The sequence below is a fragment of the Chamaea fasciata genome, unplaced genomic scaffold (assembly GCF_029207755.1).
Source record: "Chamaea fasciata isolate MVZ Bird 193981 ecotype frontalis unplaced genomic scaffold, bChaFas1.0.hap1 SCAF_13, whole genome shotgun sequence".
In the NCBI taxonomy this organism is placed as follows: Eukaryota; Metazoa; Chordata; class Aves; order Passeriformes; family Sylviidae; genus Chamaea; species Chamaea fasciata.
Window position 1 is genome coordinate 17,752,509 of NW_027094098.1, and position 18,586 is coordinate 17,771,094.

An 18,586-nucleotide genomic window follows, 5' to 3' on the forward strand; every position below is an offset into this window, starting at 1 on the left:
AAAAGAGTATTTTTAACACCAGGCTCAATTAGACTATGGAAAAGGAGCTTGCACTAACAAATGGTGCTGTTTTCCATACTCTGCCCCTTTGTCCACCTGCTTCACACAACTGAAGCACATTTTATGCATACTTGAAGCTGGAGATGAGACACCTGCACCATTTGCACTCTCTGGGAGTAGGAATCCCCTGGTCCCTCACAAAAGGGGATGTCCCTTGTCATGAACACTGGGATGGGACGTGCTCGGCCCACACAGCCCTTCTGCCCCACTCCTCCCTCACCCCAAAGGTTCCTCTTTCCTTTCTGGATCTAATATTCCCCCACACAGCCTTTAAAACCCAAATTCCCCATTCAGAGGTAAATTCTCTTTGGAGATGTAAGACTTTAGAGACAGAAGCTTCTTTGAAGATGGCACACCTTTATATGAAAGCTAACGTAACAGAAATTTACTTTGGCTACTAAAAATGCATAATGAAAGCCTTAAAAAGGAAAATACTGTTTTCATTTAAAAGCCTCAGTGGCGAAACAAAAATTTTCACCTGCCATTATTTGTCAGCCCAGTCCCATTTGTATTGATGAGAGCCTAAAAACTTTACAAGTCCTGTTGTAGTGGAACATAAAGCAGTCAGGTTACGTTGCAGAAGGAAAAGCAGCAGTCAACGATGTTGGAACTAAATTCCCAGTGCTGATAAGTTGCTACCTCTCAGTGTTTAAAGCCCAAGAACTGTTGTTAACTGTGGATAATTTTTCATAGTGTAAAGAATTCATTAATTAAGCAAGGGAAAAAGCCTCATGTACGAAGGAGAGGAATCTAAAGCCATAATTGCCATACAATTCGCTAGAGTACAGTTGATAAACTTCTGTTGAGCACTCTCCTTTTCCAGGTTTTCCTGCCTGGAGTGTTTCTTGTCCTACCATACCCTCACATTTGGCAAACCAACAAAAAAAAACCCCATACCCAGTACTGGAATAGATTTTGTTTGCTATTAAACACTTTATTTGGCATTAAAACTACAAAGACCACAAGGCAGGAGAGACTTTGGCACTTTCCACTAGAACAGCACCACGCTCTTGTTCTGAAGAAAACTCCCTCCACCAAAATTATCCAGGGTCGAGCTGCCGGATCAGGATTTGGGATCCCCAGGCAGATTTGGTCATCCTCCCACACTTGGCATTTTTCACGTTTGCTGAACAAATCTCGTTTTTTAATTCCAAATGAAGAGTTATGCAAATGTGACTCAAGTGCCTTTTGATAGCGCTGGTCTGAGCTTGCTCCTTTTGTCTGTTAATTTGCACTTACTTCATGCATCTCTTTAACCCAACTGGCATGGTAATGTGCCACATATGTACTAAATTAAGGATGATTGTGCCTGATTGCCCAATTATGACACCAAATGTGTGAAAATAGTTGATAGGACATTCTGTGTGTTTTCTCTAAAAAAGACGCCGTGCATTCAAAAACCTAAAAATAAAACCTAGCAGTTAATCATAATGGTTTGGCTTGAAATGTGGAAAACTGACTGAGATGATTTAAAATGCAACGAATTGTAGCACAAATGAAAAGATTAAATTGTGCCATTGTTATTTAAAATTTGTTGGAGTCTGCCACGTTGCTCTCTGATGAGCTGCAGAGGATGAACCAGCTATTTTTCACTTCTTTGAGAGAGTAATAATTCCTAACCCCAAATTCTAGCTTTACCAGGTGGTTTGTGCTTTGAATTCATCACAAACTGTCCCAGGTCCCAGGCAAGGGCTGACCTGCAGCACCAGGACTGTGTCTGCAGCCACCAGGTGCCACACCAGGCTTGGAACAACCTCCCCACCAGCGCTGGGAGAAGGGAAGGACTTCCCAATGCCTCACACAAGGCAGGAAGCCACCAGGAGCTGCATTATCCAGGCAATTAGCAAGGATTGGTTTAGCAGAAAATGGTAAACACAGCTGAGGGAGGATGGATGAGGGAATTCATGAGCTCTGGGGCCAGCACGACAGGAGTCAGTGGAGTGAGCCCCTGACTTCATGTGGGATTTGACTGGAAATCGTCAGAGCAGTTTGCATTTCCTCTCCAAAATCTTGTTCCTTGTGGTCCCAAACGAGTTTCCCACACCGAAGAGAAACAGCGTTTGCTAAATAATCTGTGACTTTCACTGTGTTTTAAAGCACAGCATCAGTAGGACTTTTCTCCCAATTTTTCCAGCCTTACAGTAATGAAAAGTTTGAGGCAAGAGGATCCAACCTGGAAAGCAAGTTCCTCATAATTTATTCTCCTTTTCTCAAGAGCGATTTCCTGTTTAACTGCAATTCCGACGCAAACATGAGCAACATTATTTAACTCCTCTGCAAGGACTGTGGATGCTCCATCCCAGAAAAGGCATTCCTCCCCATTCCAGCCGTGGCAATTCTTTTCCTGATTTGTGCAGAGTTGTCATGGTCCCCATCTCGAGAGCACTGAGGGTTTCATGGGAGAGATTTCATGCTGGCTAAAGACTGAAATGGTTGTTTTCAAGCAGACTGTGTGAGCAAGGGAAGCAAGAGTGGAGGGAGGTGCAGGGGAGAGAGGACTCCACACCATAATCCCGTTAATTTAAGATGTGTTACACATAAGGGATCTATTCCTGAGTTTAAGAGAGCTTTGTTTGATAATTTAATCACCTCTTATTCATTCAACACACCCTTGAGAGCAATATTCTAAGCTTCCACAGATTCAAAATGCCCACATTACGCTTAGGGTCAGCATGATGTGGACTTCAATTAAAAAGAAGAAATAACAGGATGGTGTGGACATTTGAGGGGAACCCACACAGGACCTTTTCAAAAGTTACAGCATGAAATGAGCTTTTAACCCGAGCTCTGCAGCCTGCAGGTCAGAGAGCGTTGGTCCATGATATTTGAAACAACATTGCTTTTTTTATCTGCAACATTTATATTTTCATTCCATCCAACTTATTTCTCTGTTTTTGTTTGTGGGAAGAACAACATCGCAGCATTTAGTGGAGAAATCGTGTTGCACCTCTTTGGTTCATTCCCTGGCTCATCCCCCTGCTTTCCCCCACCTCCCTGCCACAGCTCAGCCTGCAGTGCTGGTATGAAATCAGGGAAATAAATTTATGAGAGGAAAAAATGCAGCGATAACCAAGGCCGCCTGTTTTCATTTACATTTTCCTCTTTCGGGTTGTTATTATTACTCCCTTTCCACCGAGCTGTGGGATCTCTGTTCTAGCACAGGCACGATGCTGCTCTCTGAGACACCATTAACAGAGATGGACAAAGGCCTTGGAAAGTTTTTCTGGGAGCACAAACTCCAAAAAGAGCTGACTGAGCTGTAGCTGCACTCGCTCCCCACAAACGCTCTTGCGCTTGCGTGTCCTGGCAGGAACTGCAACAGCCACTTTTAAGTCACTGTCTGAAAACGTTTTCTTCTAGAAAATTAATTCCTGAGCCTACGGAGCTGCCCAGTAAATCTTGCTTGCAGAGCTGAATTTTCCGTTCACGACAATTCGGTTTAATTTCTATCCTTGTCAGAGTTCAGCTGGCACCGAGCGTCCCGCCAGGAGCTGCAGGTTTAGGATTATCCCAAAGCTAAAGCTGGCATTGTTTTAAACAGTGCTCGGCAGCAAATCAGAAATTGGTGTTCAGATGGTAATTTTACTGACCGGGTATTTGTGGGAGCTGCCTGTGAGGGGTGATAGGTGAGCAGGGCACCCAGGGCAGCACTGACAGGGCAGCCAGACGGGGCAGGACACTGAGTCCTTTCAGCCACAGGCTCAGTCTGCTGGAAAAACGAGACCCATCACGCACCACCAGACCACAAGGAATGCTTCTTCTTTTATTCATTCACTCAGTTTTAAAGCCATCCTCGCCTCACTCTGTGTCACTGGCAGGGAAAGGTTCACCGTGCTCCTGGCCAGAGCGTCCTTTCCTGCCATTCCTCTGTGGCTGAGGGATTTCTCTGTGCTGATGTGACTTTTCAGAGGCTGTGCTGTGAGAACACAGCTACCAAATTAATCTCCCTGAAATCCACCTAACCCCCTCCTGAGAGCAGAAAGTGGCTCTGCCAAAACAGCACACTTCACTATGGGGTGAACAGGGAGCCCGCAGCAAACGGCACATTTTGTTTGTACATCCACGAGATTTCCTAAAAAGTCTCATTGTTCTCGTGTGTAATCTGTGAAGAAATGCACGTCCTGGAAAAGCAGCCTGTAATTTGTAGCACATGAGTGTGCTTTGGGGAAAATCAATCAAATGAACTAAGACGTGTTCTCAACTCCTAAACTAATGATCCTTCCTGTGAGCAGCATGAAACACCAGGAGAGTCCCAGATGGCATAAATCCTCCAGGTTTCAGCAAAGCTGTGACAGTTTATACTGCCTCAACAGTGCCCTAATTGTGCTGCAAACTTTTTAAGGTGGCGAGCAGTCAGCCTTCTCAAAAGCCTCCTTCTTCCCAAGCAGTCCCAGAGCTAAACAAACAAGTTTACCAGTCAGTGAGAAGAGAATGCCAGATTTAATTCAGAATCTTTCAGGGCTGATGTGCTTAAAAATAAAAACTCCGAAAATCTGATTTTGTCTTAAGAAATGCCAAGCAGCTGCATAGAGGCATTCAGGGCTGGGACCTGAACCAACTTCTGTTGAGAGAGGAAATTAGGACCATTTTGTTACCCTGACAAAAATGAAATCTATGAGAACAGTAATGCCTTTGCAGAAAAAAAATCAATAGTTTCAGCATGTTTTTCACGTGGCAATTTGCTATGGAACATCTTAACAATACCTCAGTAAATCACCAGCTGAAATCAGCTGCTGGCTTTGAATGTACAAGTCCAGAACTGGGTGAAAAATGTGTAGTCAAAGCAGAGGAAATCTCCCAGAATCGTGACTTCCTCACTCCTAAAGTCATTGTGAAAGATCTGAGAGCAGATACAGGTAAGAAGCTTTGGTTTACATAGAGAAGTTACAAAAAACGCCCAAATCCAAATCTTTAACCCTAATCTGGCAAGAACTCTTAGAGCTTCTCTCCCCCTGTGCCTGAGATTACGCATTTACAGAGTAAGTCTTATTAAACAGTGAGAGGAAATTATTCATCAGCTAATAGCCACAACACAATCTGCGCAGTCCTGTGTAAGCACAATGTAAATATCATTATTCTACAGAGTTCTGTAAAACAAAATACAAGAAAAAGGCTGTTTCTCTGTACTTGTAACATGCTGCTCTGAGGACTGAGTGCTACAGACCATGCAACATTCATCTTGATTTTTGTCATTTAGCAGTAGCAATGTAGACCTCACAGTGCCATTACTTATTTCAATGCTATGAAAAGGGCCAAAAATTGTTTTTAAAGAAAATTCAAGTCAACTCTTAAACCTGATTAATTCTGCATTTAACCTTCCGAAAAATGTAGAACAGGAAATCCGAATGACATGAGGAAAGTATGTTTAAAAATGATGTCTGACATAATTCCAAGGTTATCTCTGGATCAAATTGTCAGGGGATAGAATTTGCAAGCAAACAGCAATAAAGGAAGGCTCCTGCTATCAGCCCTGAACAGTATCCTGATGTGTCTGTATTTCACTCTGCCTAATCCCTGCTCAGTAATTAGAAATGTTGTGGCAGCTCTGAAAACGCGAAGTGACGCTCTTATTTAATATGTGCTCCAAAACACATCCATCAGAAGATCTGCAGCAAAGAAACATTTTCCAGCAGGAAATCAAATGATTCATGTTTTACTTCATTGTAAATTCTCTGTGATGGATGCTGGAATTAATTAGGGAGATGTTATGCTTAGCATCTTACACTGAATTCTTTGTGGAAGAGTCTATTTAGAATCATGCTGATGATACATAAAACCTTAATATTGAATGAGCAAGTTAAAGAAGTTCTAGACAACGAGATTCAGTTCTAGAGAAGTAAGCTGCCATCTTTCCTCACCATTTTTTATCCCTTTGAAAGCAAATGTGACCTGCTAGGACGCTCTGCTCTGTGCCAAGTCCTCCAGCTGTGGTCTGCTAGTTACAGCTCCATCTGTAAATCATTCTTGAGTCAAACTCCCAAATCAAAACTTGGACAGTGCGAAGGTTATTAAAAAACTTGCCTCTAGAAGGACACCACCACTGGCCAATACTAATTCTCACGTAGACAGCTTACAGGTATTCCAATTATCTAAGACAATTAGACATTAGAATGATAAAGCTCACTGAGATGCCTTGATGCAGGAGGTATCCCCTTTTTCCTTATCCAGAGCAAGGTTAGATAGAATGTGCTAAATATAAACTGCAGAGGACACGGGATGAAACAGCCGCTTCAGGAGCTGGTGTCCACAGTATCTGGATTTTGAGGGCCCTCTTTTAGAGCACTCCAGTCTAGTGCTGTGAACTTGATGCCTGTAGTGGCTGGGCTGCATGAAATGAAGGGTTTTATCTAAAAAAGAATTCAATTTGCACTCTTGGAGACTGCTCCACAACAGGAATCAAACCACATTAGCTGGGCACCACTCAAGGCTTGCTTCCACAGAACACTCCTGACCCAGAGTGAGATGCTGGAGGCACCCAAAGCCAACCCTTGGGAAACAATGTGCTCCATTTCCCCCAGCGTTTTGTGTATATTTAGAGGTGAGAAGAGTGAATATGACAATGAGTTTGTGGGCAGCACAACAAGCGCTGTCAGCACATGTCAGCCCCATGTCAACGCACGGGTTCCTGCTACCCTTGGCGTGTTATTAATCCAGCAAATCTCTCTAATGTCTTTGTGTGGGCTTTTCTCTGAAAACGCAGCTTGAGCTGTGCAAAGGGCTCTGCACAAACACGGCTGGCACAGGCGTGGCCCTGCTCAGGGAGGGGACACGGCAGGAAAGCTCACCCAGCCTGTCCCCTGGTGTCCCTCTCAGCTCCTCTGGACACGCACAGTGGGACTCGTTCCTCAGCCTGGACCAACACTAAGCTTGGGGAGCAGTAAGGAAGGAGCAAAAACAAAATCAGAAGGACGGAGGTCCCTTGCAAGAGAGCAGATGGCGCAGAGCCCATGGAGGTTGGCTGTCCTTGTCCCCTGTGAGCCAGGGTCACTCCACAGCTGTGACAGGGCTTGTGCTCACGGAGCCTGAACCAGAGACCAGGCCATTTCCTAACCCTGGGGTACTTGATCTCCCAGAGTTTTGGTTTTCATGGGGTTGTTTGGTTTATGTGACTGTGCACTTCTTCAGAAACGGATGTCAGCTTTCCAAGGAGGCTGTGGGGAAATTCAGGCTTATGGGAAACCTTTCCGTTCAAACAAAATCACAGAGTTCTCACAAAACCGTCCAGACCTTTTCGCAATTATGTTACATCACACACAGAGTTTGAGCAACTCTGGATCATTTCACAGCTCAGCTTCTTATCTTTTTATAGTTCTGCTACTGTGGCTCCATTCTTTCCCATATGAAGAAACTTAATTAATACTTTATACCCTTACTAAATTGCAAATGCGATTTGCCATAAGAGTACAGAAAAAGGCAAATACACTTCGTCCCCTGCCAACAGAAAATCCTTAACAGCTGTTTATTGCTCATTTGCAAAACATAAGAGCAATGGAATTCCATTACTTAGAGAAACTGGCTGTTCCATGATATCCTTGGCAACAAACACCAGACTTATCTTTTTGAACAATAGACTCTCAAAGTTTCTCCAGCCTACAAAAATAAGACAGTGGGGAAGACTTTTTCTTAACTGCAAAATGCCAAACAATGGGAACTGACTCACCGTCAGCTGCATTTTGTTTCATGAAAATGAACCTTTTTCTCGCTCTCTCTCTCCCCCCCAAAAAAAGAAATTGACTCGCTGCAAATTTAGGGAAAAGTTTCATGCAACCATCCCCTTCACAGGAAGAGCTTTTTATTGAGGTCAAGGCTTTGGCAAAATGCGAAGAAATTCAGACTGCAATCTAAGTAATGTAAGAACTCACAAACAACATTAAAGGAGTTTCTTTGGTTTATGATGAACCATAGAGAGAAATCGCAGAGCAGAATCTTCCCTGAGTTCAAACTTAAGTTCAAACCATCTTCCCTAAGTTCAAAACTAAAATACCAAGAAAAAAACCCAAAACGTTGTGCTTTATGCCACAGATACTTCACATATGGTTTTAACTAAATAACTTCCAAGTTTCCAACAGCTTAAAAAAGAACTATCTGTGGCATACCAGAGAGATGCGAGCTCCTCAGAAAGCCAGGACACGCACATACCATCCATAATCTGGTTTCTATATTTAGGGAAGGACTATACCTAAAGCCCCGGAGGTCAGCACTGAATCAAGGCCAGCATATTTTCACAGACACATCTTCTAGACAGTGTTCACCACGGTCCACGTCTCCCAAACCCACCACAGCACACGTGCCACGTGAAGACCTGAGCTGGAGCTCGCACTCTCAAAAGGCAGCGCGTTCTCATACCTCAATAATCCTGTCGTGGATTTGCAGCCCTCCTTCCTTAGCAGCAGGCCCAGTGTCAACTATTTTCGACACAAAAATTCCTTCGCTCGAGGACCCATCCTGATTGTCCTTGAAGGATGAAAAGGAAAACACATTATTATTGTCCCTCTCGTCTGCCCTCAGCTGAGGCTCGTCCATGTCACAACAGTGCATGTAATTTGAGAGAAATATTCTTCCTGATGTCTTAATATGGAGTCACTTTGTGCTAATGAGAACACCTGATACTCCGATTTTGAAAGATTAAGCAACCAGGGATGGACTTTCATTAGTTGGAAGGATTTAAGTCCATTAGGACTTAAATTAGTTGCTTGGTAATCATTTTCCTCTGACTTGGGCCAGCTCAGGAGTAATTGTCATTGCAATTATTCTCACAGCAAAATCCAGTGAGACACAGCCTACTTGCACATCAAACATAAGACAACGGTGCAATTTTCATTTTCAGTTGCACAGCTTTTCCTCTGGAGACTTGAAAATAAACCCATGAAAACACCTTACACCTAACAAGGTCTTTTCGTATTCCAGTGTATTGTGCTTCTACCAGTGCAGAACAACGTCTCAGAAAGTTGAAAAACTCTAAAGAAAGAATAACTTTCAGGCGAATTCGCCAGGAATAAATCATGATTAATGTCAGATTTCTGAGCAGCCAAGAAGTAGTTCTGAATGCTTTCTAGATTACTAGGACAAGGTATAATCCACTCCTTGATGTAATTAAAGTCATACGCAGCAGATCCAGCCAACAAGCATCCCGAAAAAATACATTAGTGAGTGTGCAGTGCAGGAAACATCTGCTGAAATCAGAGAATTCAAAACCAAGCTGTTAAGGTTCCATCCCTTCACCTGCACAGAGGCCTGCTGGATCTCTGGTGGAAAGGAGAGTAAATAATTTCTTTTTTTTTTTTTTTTTTTGTAATGGAAGGGGATGAAGCTGTGGCTCTCAACCCATGAACTTCACAGGCGTATGGTCTGAGAAAGAGACACCGTGGGTTTGATCATTTTGGGAGTGGCACCGCACCAGGATTAGTGGTGCTGGCTGTGATGATGTGCAAGAACAAACAGGCAGCGAGACAAAAGGCAGCGTAGTTAATAGACATCCATACAATCTCAATGGAAGAACTGCTCTGAAAGAATCCCAAGAGGCCCAAATGCTTGTCAGCAACATTTTTCCTCTAAGTGTTGACCTACATGCTTTTCCCAACTGGAGAGGGCAAACATATTTTAACAATTAACATACCACGCACGGCCGGCCACCAATAATATTAAATCCAAGAGATCCAGAGTCCCGATGAAGGACCAGAGTCAGTGCTTTAGTTTCTTCACCCTACAAAGAACAGATAAACCACATTCAAAACATTGTGTGTGTGGAGAGGGGTCAAACAGGACAGGTGATACTTCTACCCAGGTTTTTTTTTTGGTTGGGTTGGTTTCTCTTTTTTTTTTTTTTTTTTTTTTTTTTTTTTTTTTAATCCCCTTGTAGTTTAGAGACAAATGTTTGGAGTAACTTTGCAGCAGCAGAGTCAGCAGCTCCCAGTGGCTGCTCCAGCCACCCCACTGAGCTCCAGCAGCAGAACCTCCCCTAAGATTTATGTGTCTTTTTTATTGAGATCTACACTGAGACACTTAACAGCAACAGAAGGGGTTTATATGCAATGCTGGTTCCTGCAACTACTTGACCCAGTCATATGTGATGTGTTATGTAAAATACTCCACGTTTCCAGTAGTCAAACTCTTTGACTTTTCCAGTGCTTGGGCGTCACTGAATCTTAGGACTGGGTCCTTGCATTGCCTCTCTCTCCTGCTGATAACATGACATTGTTTTCAGTGACATTGTTTTTAACAGTATCAAACACAAAATTCTCAGCAGAGTTTTAGAAAACAGCATTAAACAAAACTGCTACAAATTTTGCCACATGCCCAGAACGGCAGTTGCTATTCACAGCACCTGCCGTGCATAATTTTATTTTCTCTGGCATTTTAAGACTAGCAAAACAGAAATGTTGAAAAACATTGTGTAAATCCCCTAAAATATGGAATTCTGCAGTGAATAGTTTTCTGGCCAAACAGCATACAACAAAGATATACTGGAAGGACATGGAATATTTGGGAGGCTGTGTGAACAGGCTCTGTTTTCCTGGTCTCTCATCCCAGCTTGTTCCTAACTACAAACTCCTACAAACATCCTTTATGACACAGGGATGCTACTTAGGCCTATTAACTCTTATAAAGACAAAACTAAGTGCGTGAACTGTTAAAGACAACTAAATGGTCACAATGTTCTCCCTTCAGTCTCAATCTAGAGTTGTTATTTACAGCACAAGAAACAACAGCAGAGCACTAGAAAAAGCCCGCTGAATAACAACATTTAGAGATCAGGACAGGATCAGTATGTGCATCCAGAGATACAGACGAACTTTTCTACCTCCAAAACCATTTTCTTTGTTTTTATCCGAAGGGTGAAAAAGTTACGAACACAAAAAAAGTTTGAGGAAGTTATCTTACAAGCCTGGTTTTCATAACCAATTAATGACAGAAATTGCAACAGTTACACTGTAATTCTATGCAGATGGTTTTAGTTTGTGCATTTTTCTTCTAACATGTCAATGTGAAGTTGTCAATCAAATATTAACGTCTATTAAAGTCATAAAAAATGTCCAAGTAATCCTGGATTACTGAATTACTCCCAGAGATTGGGGGATGATAAGGAAGCCCAATTCCCTGCCTGGCAGAGCTCCACTGACAGCACACTCCAAGCTCCTCCACAGGGAACTGCACCAGCAACTCCACCCGAAAATCTGCTTTACAGCTTCTACGTCACTTTCTGATCATTATCTTCCCTAATGATCGAGTAATAACTAGACTTGGACCTGATACAGACAGACATGAACAAACTCTGCCCGATTTTATTCGAATCTGCCTGCACTCGGCAGCAGTGAGAACCAGGTGCCCAGAAGAGGACAGAAAAATGAAGTAAAATCTATTTCCCTTCAAGTCTACAGACCCAGACCTCAGACAGCATTTCAAGGAACATATTTCCAGTCCTGTGAGACCACTTTCAAGGACTGATGATTTTGGATTTGAAAGACAAGCACATGCTGGCACGACTCTTTCCTTCTATTATCCCTATTTAAGAAGGCAAATCAATTAGAACAATCAAAAAACAATTACAACATTGCTCTCAAGACACTTCCAGTAATTAGAGTTGCCTGTTTTCATTAAAGCCCCCTTATTTGGCTTTGATTTGACACTTTTATACCTGGCTGAACAGACGTTAAAGCAGGTGGGATTGAATCAGCCGGGTTGTGAGGGAAAAGAAACAGATAATGCAGCTTTCTGTAGGAACTTCTGAAAAAGTACTTCTGTCTACAGGGGTTTGAAAGACATTTCCAGGTTTTTCTGGTGCCTTTGTGCAGTGTCTCCATGGCAGCTGTCACGTCCCAGAGCAGCAATCCCCGCATGGGTGCAGAACAGCCCCAGGGAGGCAGCAGCACCTCGCTCTGACACTTGGCCACTTCTGCACATCCACATCCCAGCTCCTAACCACCCCTCCAACAACCTTCTCCTTCTCTTCAGGAGGAAGCTACGATGCAAATGATTTTTCCAGGGCCCTGCCTTTCTCTCCCCCTCCAAGATCTCTTGTTCCAGAGGAGCAGTCATTAAACAGTGAGGTAACTGTGGAAATGTGGTGGCCAAGGGCCAGCCCTGCCCCGGCAGCTGCTCCGGCAGCAGACCTGATGGTTCCTGGCATGCTGTATTCCCACAGCTGAACAGAACTCTTAAATGTAATTCTTGAAATTACTCTACTTCCCAGCTGAGTAATGTGCAGCTAATAGACTGCCTTTCCCTTCAGATAGCGAAGACTAATTTCTTGGGTAGTGCTGTGGCTAAAAAAGGTCTGTGTTCACCAGAGGAGGCACCTCAGCTCCTTGTTCACTGGAGAAAGGGCTGCCAGGACCAGCCTAGCCCATCCTGCTTGGGGACAGGCTGAGGAAAACACATCATCTTGTTTTGAAGGACTTCATTTGGCTCTTAAAGAATTCAAATCTGGTGTCACCACCACCACAGAGGTCCCGAAGGTCGGATTCTTGCTATCTGTTTCTGAATGTCACATCCTGAATGTCTGGTTCTTGCCTGGCTGATCCATTTAAAGTCAGTCCCTGTCTCTGGTTGCCAGGAGAGCAGAAGGGTTTCCACCCTGGGCTGCAGCCAGCACTGTCAACTGCTTCCGACTCCCTCTCCCCTTGTTCCTTCCCAGAGGATTTGTTGGCTGTGTAAATAAGGGATTGGCCAGATCAGCTTATCAAGAGGTGTGCACAGTGCTGTGTTTCGCCGAGGATTAAGCTTTGTTTGAATTGTACAAGTTTTTTTCTTTTCTTGATTGTTTAGACTTTGATATTTCAGGATTGACATGTCTGATCGAAGGAAATGCTAATTTTGAGTCCCACTCCCTCCTCAAGCTCATCCTCAATAAGCCTCTCCTCTTTCCACCAAGGAATAAAGAGTCATTCTCCGAATAAACCTTTGAACTGTACACAGTAAAATTAAAGTGTTCCCTCAGTGATAATACACATGGATAACACAGCTGGGGTCACTTAAGGCACATCTAGCTGTTTAAGGGGCTCATGAAATTGTGAGATGCTTACAGATGAGTGTGTGTATAAAATATATATTTATTTATGTCTTCTCTCAGGATGGTTATGGTGCTGTTATAGAACTCACCTCAGAAATGGTAGATGAAAGCACAGCAAAGCTGTGATTCATCCAGCATCACAAAGCAAGTCCATGCTAGGGTGAATCCTGACCTGGGTCTCCAAAGCTGCCAAAAGACCATGAATTTGGGTCTTTAAAGAATGGTCTAATGTCACTCAGTATTTATTTCCCCTTTGACTAAGCATTTAAACACAACTGTACGTGGGCTTTTCTTTTGACTACAGGATAGGTCATCTGATCTATCCTGGATTGGTTCTACATCTGCAGCAACAAGCAGCCATCAGGCAGGAAAGTCAGAAAACCCTTTTGTTCCTCCATCTACTGAGGAGCCAGAACATCCCACAGTAAATTCTGCAATCACCACTTGTAAGCTGTGAACCCAGATTGTTGGTGCTCAGCCTACTTGGGTTTAGCACAGACCAAACTGCTACATCTGAGAATGTATGAAATAAGAATAATGGTCATAATTTAAATAATGATAGCAAAGTGGGTATTTCACACTGCCACACCTCTAATCCCTGTGTTCAGGGACATAATCCTCAGGCAGATTTATACGTCCTGCTGAGCGTTCCTGCACAGTCTGTGCTACTGTCTCTGAGAAAATAACCCCAAAGTTGGAAGGCTGCCATAGCCCCAAAGCGGGACAGCATCCCCTGCACCAGGTGACTACCACGGGTCTCTCACTAAACTCTCTGGGTCACAAAGATGCAAGTTTGCTGTCTGTGCTTGCCTGGGAGCCGGGCAGTGGAGAGCTGTTAGTGTTGGCCAGCTGCCCGAAAGTCTGTGAAAGACACGTAATTGACCGACCGCCGGCCCAGGCTGCGGTGACTTGACACCCCCCAGCTTTCTTCAGACCGGTGGCTGCTCCAGAGAAGTGCATAACAGCCCTTTGTAACGGGGCTGGACCCAGCACAGGGGTCTGGGCCAGCTGTACCCATAAATCTGATAGAAAGTACAGCTGAAAATATGTGTCAGGAACATTTGCAGCTAAGAAGGAGCAACCCCCAGGATTACAGCAGCTCCCTGCACTGTACAGAGCTAAACGATGCAAACCCAACGTTATCAGCACTTAGCCACGAAGAAAGGGAGGTGTGAGAATAAAGGAGATCAAAGCTGGGGAGGCAGGGATTGGGTGAGATGATTTCTGACGGCAGGACTGTGTGCAGGGCTCTCCTGTCATCAGCCACGGAGCCGGAGCTGTGTGCCAGGCTCTGGGAGCAGAAAGCCTCCAGAATGCCATGGCAAAGTGCTGCAGGAAAAGGGGGAGACAGAACTGTCCTGAATCTTGACAGGACTGTGAACCTCCAATTTATTTTCATGGTATTACTAAGACTTTGACCAGCACCCACCCAGTATTGCTTTAAGTTAGACCAGTTCATTTAGTATTGAAATATTTTCTGGTTTGAGTTAGGAAAACAGGGTGGATGCTGTCCTGGGTTGCTAAGAAGGTTAAAAAAAAAATCCTCTAATCTGAAGTTTTATTTCCTTTACACAGCTTTTAGAGCCTCGACATTACCAAAGGTGTGAATACAGATGTTTGACACTTTTGAACAGTTTAATTCTGCTGTGTCTGTGGTAGCACATTCCAGGTCACTGGGAGGACTCTGAATGTCTTCATTTAAAAGATAATTGGCTTCCAGGGCTTCCCTTGCTGGGGAGCCTCATTCCAATTAAAACTTGGGGATTGCTGTGGCTCTGGCTTTTGATTCTGGTCATTTTATAAATGGTATAATTTGGAAGGGTTGAAATCAAGTTAATTTCTCCCTTCCTAATTAAAGAACCCTGTGTGACTCTGGGAAAGAACTCACAAGCACACAGCAGATGTCTCGTATTTGGATGTGGATGTTACAAAGACGATGGCTGCAGATCCTGAAATATCTGGCGAGGTGTCCGAGCTGGGTCACAGTTAATCCCAAAGCCTGCATTTGGTAGGAAGCCCTATTATGGGACGCTAGGTGAGCTCAGGCTCTGGAAAGCATCGGGTCACAGCCGCTTCTTCCAACTCACTCCACTTTGTGTGACTCCTGGGAGTCAATTTCTGCTGGCTTAATACCATTTCCAGCCCTGGAAATTCCATTTTTAAAGTTTTCTTCGGGGAAGAGAAGCAAGGAAAAAAAGTAGTACCGCGACCTTGCTACTTTTTTTCTGAGCGAGTTACCTTACGGGGTCCAGCAAGCAGTGACGGTCACACTATAAAAAAAAAAAATGTACCTATAGAAATCGGCATATTAAATTAAACCCAAAACCTGAAGTATTTGAAAGGATTTGCGGCCGGATGGGGCGCCCCAGGAGAAACCCGGCACACGGCCGGGCGGAGGCGCATCCCGAGGGACGCCGGGCCCGTCCTTACCTTGCCGGGGGATGCTGAGCGGGCGCGGGCCAGCGCGTCCAGGCGGGCGCTGTACTGCGTGAAGCGCTTCTGGTATCGCAGCGCCGTCACCTGCAGCTCCAGCTGCGCCGCCGCCAGCCGCGACAGCAGCGACTGCTCCCGCTTGCCGGCGCGCAGCGCCTCCTTCTTCAGCGCCTTCTCCAGCGCGGCCGCCCGCGCCTGCAGCGCGGCCCCGTGCGCCCGCAGAGCCCGCAGGCAGCCGTGGCCGCCGGCCCGGCGCTCGCCGTGGGTCAGCATCAGCCCGCAGCCCTGCTCGCAGAGCCCCGCGGGCCGCGCCTCGCAGCGCTCCCGCATGTGCGCTTCCACGTCGCGCAGGTTGAGCACCTGGCGGCAGCCGCGGTTGCGGCACTTGGCCGGCGAGAAGTCGCAGGTCTCGGCGTGCTCGCCCAGGTGCTGCAGCGGCACCACGGCCTCGCAGCCCCGCGCGTGGTTGTCGCACTTGATGTCCAGCTTGAGGATGAGGCTCTTGAGGGGCAGGACGTGGTTGAGCTCCTTGGTGGAGATGCGCTGGCAGTTGACGGGGCAGCTGCCCTGCTGCACCACCCAGGGCAGCACGCAGCCCGCGCAGAAGACGTGTCCGCACGGGGTGGTCAGCGGGTCCTCCAGCACTTTGTTGCACAGGTTGCACTTGAAGTCGGGATCCACCTCCCCGCTGAAGCGATCCAGCTCGAACCCCATCCTCCTTCCGCTCCGCCGCCAACAACCGAAAAAAAGAAGAGGGGGGGGAAAAAAAAAAAAAAAAAAGCCCAGAAAAAGTACCCGGAGTGCGGAGACGGGCCGGGGGAGAGGCGCAGAACGGGGATCAACAAGCACGAGCCGCCCGAGAGGCAGCTGAGCCCCCGGCCCGGCCCGCGGCCGTGCCCCGTCCCCGCCGGTCCCGGAGCGCCCGGGAAGGAGCCGCGGCCGCGCCGCCGCCTGCGCACAGCGCCCGCCCCGGGCCGGCCCCGGCACCGCCCCGGCCCCGGCGCCGCCCACACGGAGCCCCGGGGGTCCCCCGCCGGACAAGGGGGCTTTGTGCGGGGAGCGGGCGGGGCTGTGCGCTCCGCGCCGTGCCCCCGGTCCCCGGGAGGGAGGGGAAGGTGACGGGGCCCGCGGTGGCAGAGAGCAGCGCGGGCACGGAGCGGCGGGACGGGAAGGGGCCGCGGAGAGGGGAGCGGGGGGAGAGAGGGAGGGATGGAGGGGAGGGGGAGCGCAGGGAGGGTGTGACAAGGTGAGACCGGGCAGGGGAGGAGCAGCCTCGACCGCCGGCTGCGGTGACAGACGGGATGATTGCTCGGGACACGTCGCCGGGACAGGGCAGCGATGGCCAGGCCAGCCTGGAGCTACCTGGTGTAGTGGAAGGTGTCCCTGCCTGTGGCAGAAAGTTTGGGACCAAGGTGGTCTTTGAGGTTCCGTCCGACCCAAACCATCCAATGGCTCTGTGATGACTTTTGGAAAGGGCGCTCATGGAGTTGTCCCTGGGGTCGGGTCCTGGGCGAGCTGCTTAGAAATTGGGCTGACTTCTCAGTCCTCAGGTGAGAATTCTTACATTGCCGACGAGAAAAAGTGCAAACAGAGCAATCTGCTAGCGTGTGAGGGGCTGAAACGGTAAGGGTTAATGATTTGCAAAAACAACAGGGTGGTTTGCTGGGGCCAGGTTTGCGCCCCGCAGCCAAAGGGGTGGAGGAGAGGGTTTGGGCGTGGGGGGGGAAAACCTCTGATCTGCCTAAGAGTAAAGGGGGGATGGACACCCCCCACCAGAGGATGACCATGACAAATCAACCTTTGGTAAGAAACAGACCCTGTGGAGGCGGGGCAATGCTTTCTGTCATGCCCATGTCCCCCCTTACACACCTGGCTCAGGTGTAAACGCCCTCCCAGGGGAGGGATGGGACATTCACACGCAGACCTGAGCGTTTTCATCCCTTCAGAGAAGGCACAGCTGGCTCAGCTATGCAGTGAGAAGGGGCCACAAACCATCAAAGATGCCCCCAGAGTCATGATCCACAGTGCAGCCCGTGATCCACAATGTAGCAACAGAGAGTGGAAAGCTCCCCCTCCAGGGGAGGTCCCTGGGCACTAGCGCCTGAATCTGAACGTGTGTTACCCCACAAAACACTGTGTTCCGTGCATTTCCTCCGCCCCGATGGATGAAGACTGAGACTCTCACTTTGACAAAAGGGCATCAAAACTGCAGCAGTCAAGTCCTGGTTTTGGATCCACAAGTGGTGATATCTTTCCACTGTCTATTCTTTCTTTCTTCTTGATTATTTTCTGAAGTGATCTCTTTATACTTTCATGTTGCTCTATAACTCTAGATAATACCCAGAACAGCTATGCACCTCCTTTCCATTGCAACCAAATTGTTCCAAAATAAACTTGCCATACATTTTACATGAACAAAAACACTCCATTCAGTGTCATTTCTCTCTAATCCCCCCAAGGGATCTATGAACAAAAACCTCAGCCACCAGGAGCAGAGCACAGTGCTGTCCATACCCTCATGGAAAAGGGATAGGATTTTCCTGTGTTTGCACAGGCTGCTAATGCCCCTTTGCTGCCACTCGGATGTAGGTGATGTAGCTCATTAAAAGTCACCACTTTTGATACCCCTTTCTGCCCAGGGATGATTTAAAAGCACTCCTGAATATGCTGTAAAAAGCCAGCCAGACCACACCTGAAGCACCAGACACAGCATTAGGCAAAAGCAATTTCTCCTGCAAGGCAGATATTCAAGTACTGAAAAAAAAGCAATAAAAGAGACCAGCTTTGTTCATTGTGGATAGTGATGCAGAATTCTCACGTGCACCAGAGCCCCAGAGCAGCTCAGTTGTTCTTTTAATGTGTTTTGCTTTATGGCAAAGCAGAAGCCAGCGAGAAACTTCAGCTTCAAGTGACCTTTAGTCTGTAATGTCCCAGTCAAACGACTTTCTGAATGCTTAGGATGATTTTTTGTGTGTTGGTGACCTCTAGAAGGTAACAAGACTCGTGGTTACACAACTGTGTCCCCATTTCTGTCTCAGGCAAGTGTATTTTAGTGCTAAGGCTTTTTCCCTTTTCAAATCTGAA

At 46.5% G+C, this 18,586-nt stretch overlaps 1 protein-coding gene across 1 annotated transcript in view; it reads right to left on the bottom strand.

Moving 5' to 3' along the window:
• The window catches only part of PDZRN3 (PDZ domain containing ring finger 3), a 130,587-nt gene extending 114,192 nt beyond the window's left edge, over nt 1-16,395 (bottom strand). Inside the window, exons 1-3 of the mRNA XM_066195195.1 lie at nt 15,500-16,395; nt 9,677-9,763; nt 8,407-8,514 (exon numbers count right to left, since the gene is read on the bottom strand). Of these exons, the coding sequence (XP_066051292.1) occupies nt 8,407-8,514; nt 9,677-9,763; nt 15,500-16,216 (912 nt within the window). The 5' untranslated portion in view covers nt 16,217-16,395. The remainder of the gene's footprint in view (nt 1-8,406; nt 8,515-9,676; nt 9,764-15,499) is intronic.
• Between the last annotated feature and the right edge of the window lie 2,191 nt (nt 16,396-18,586).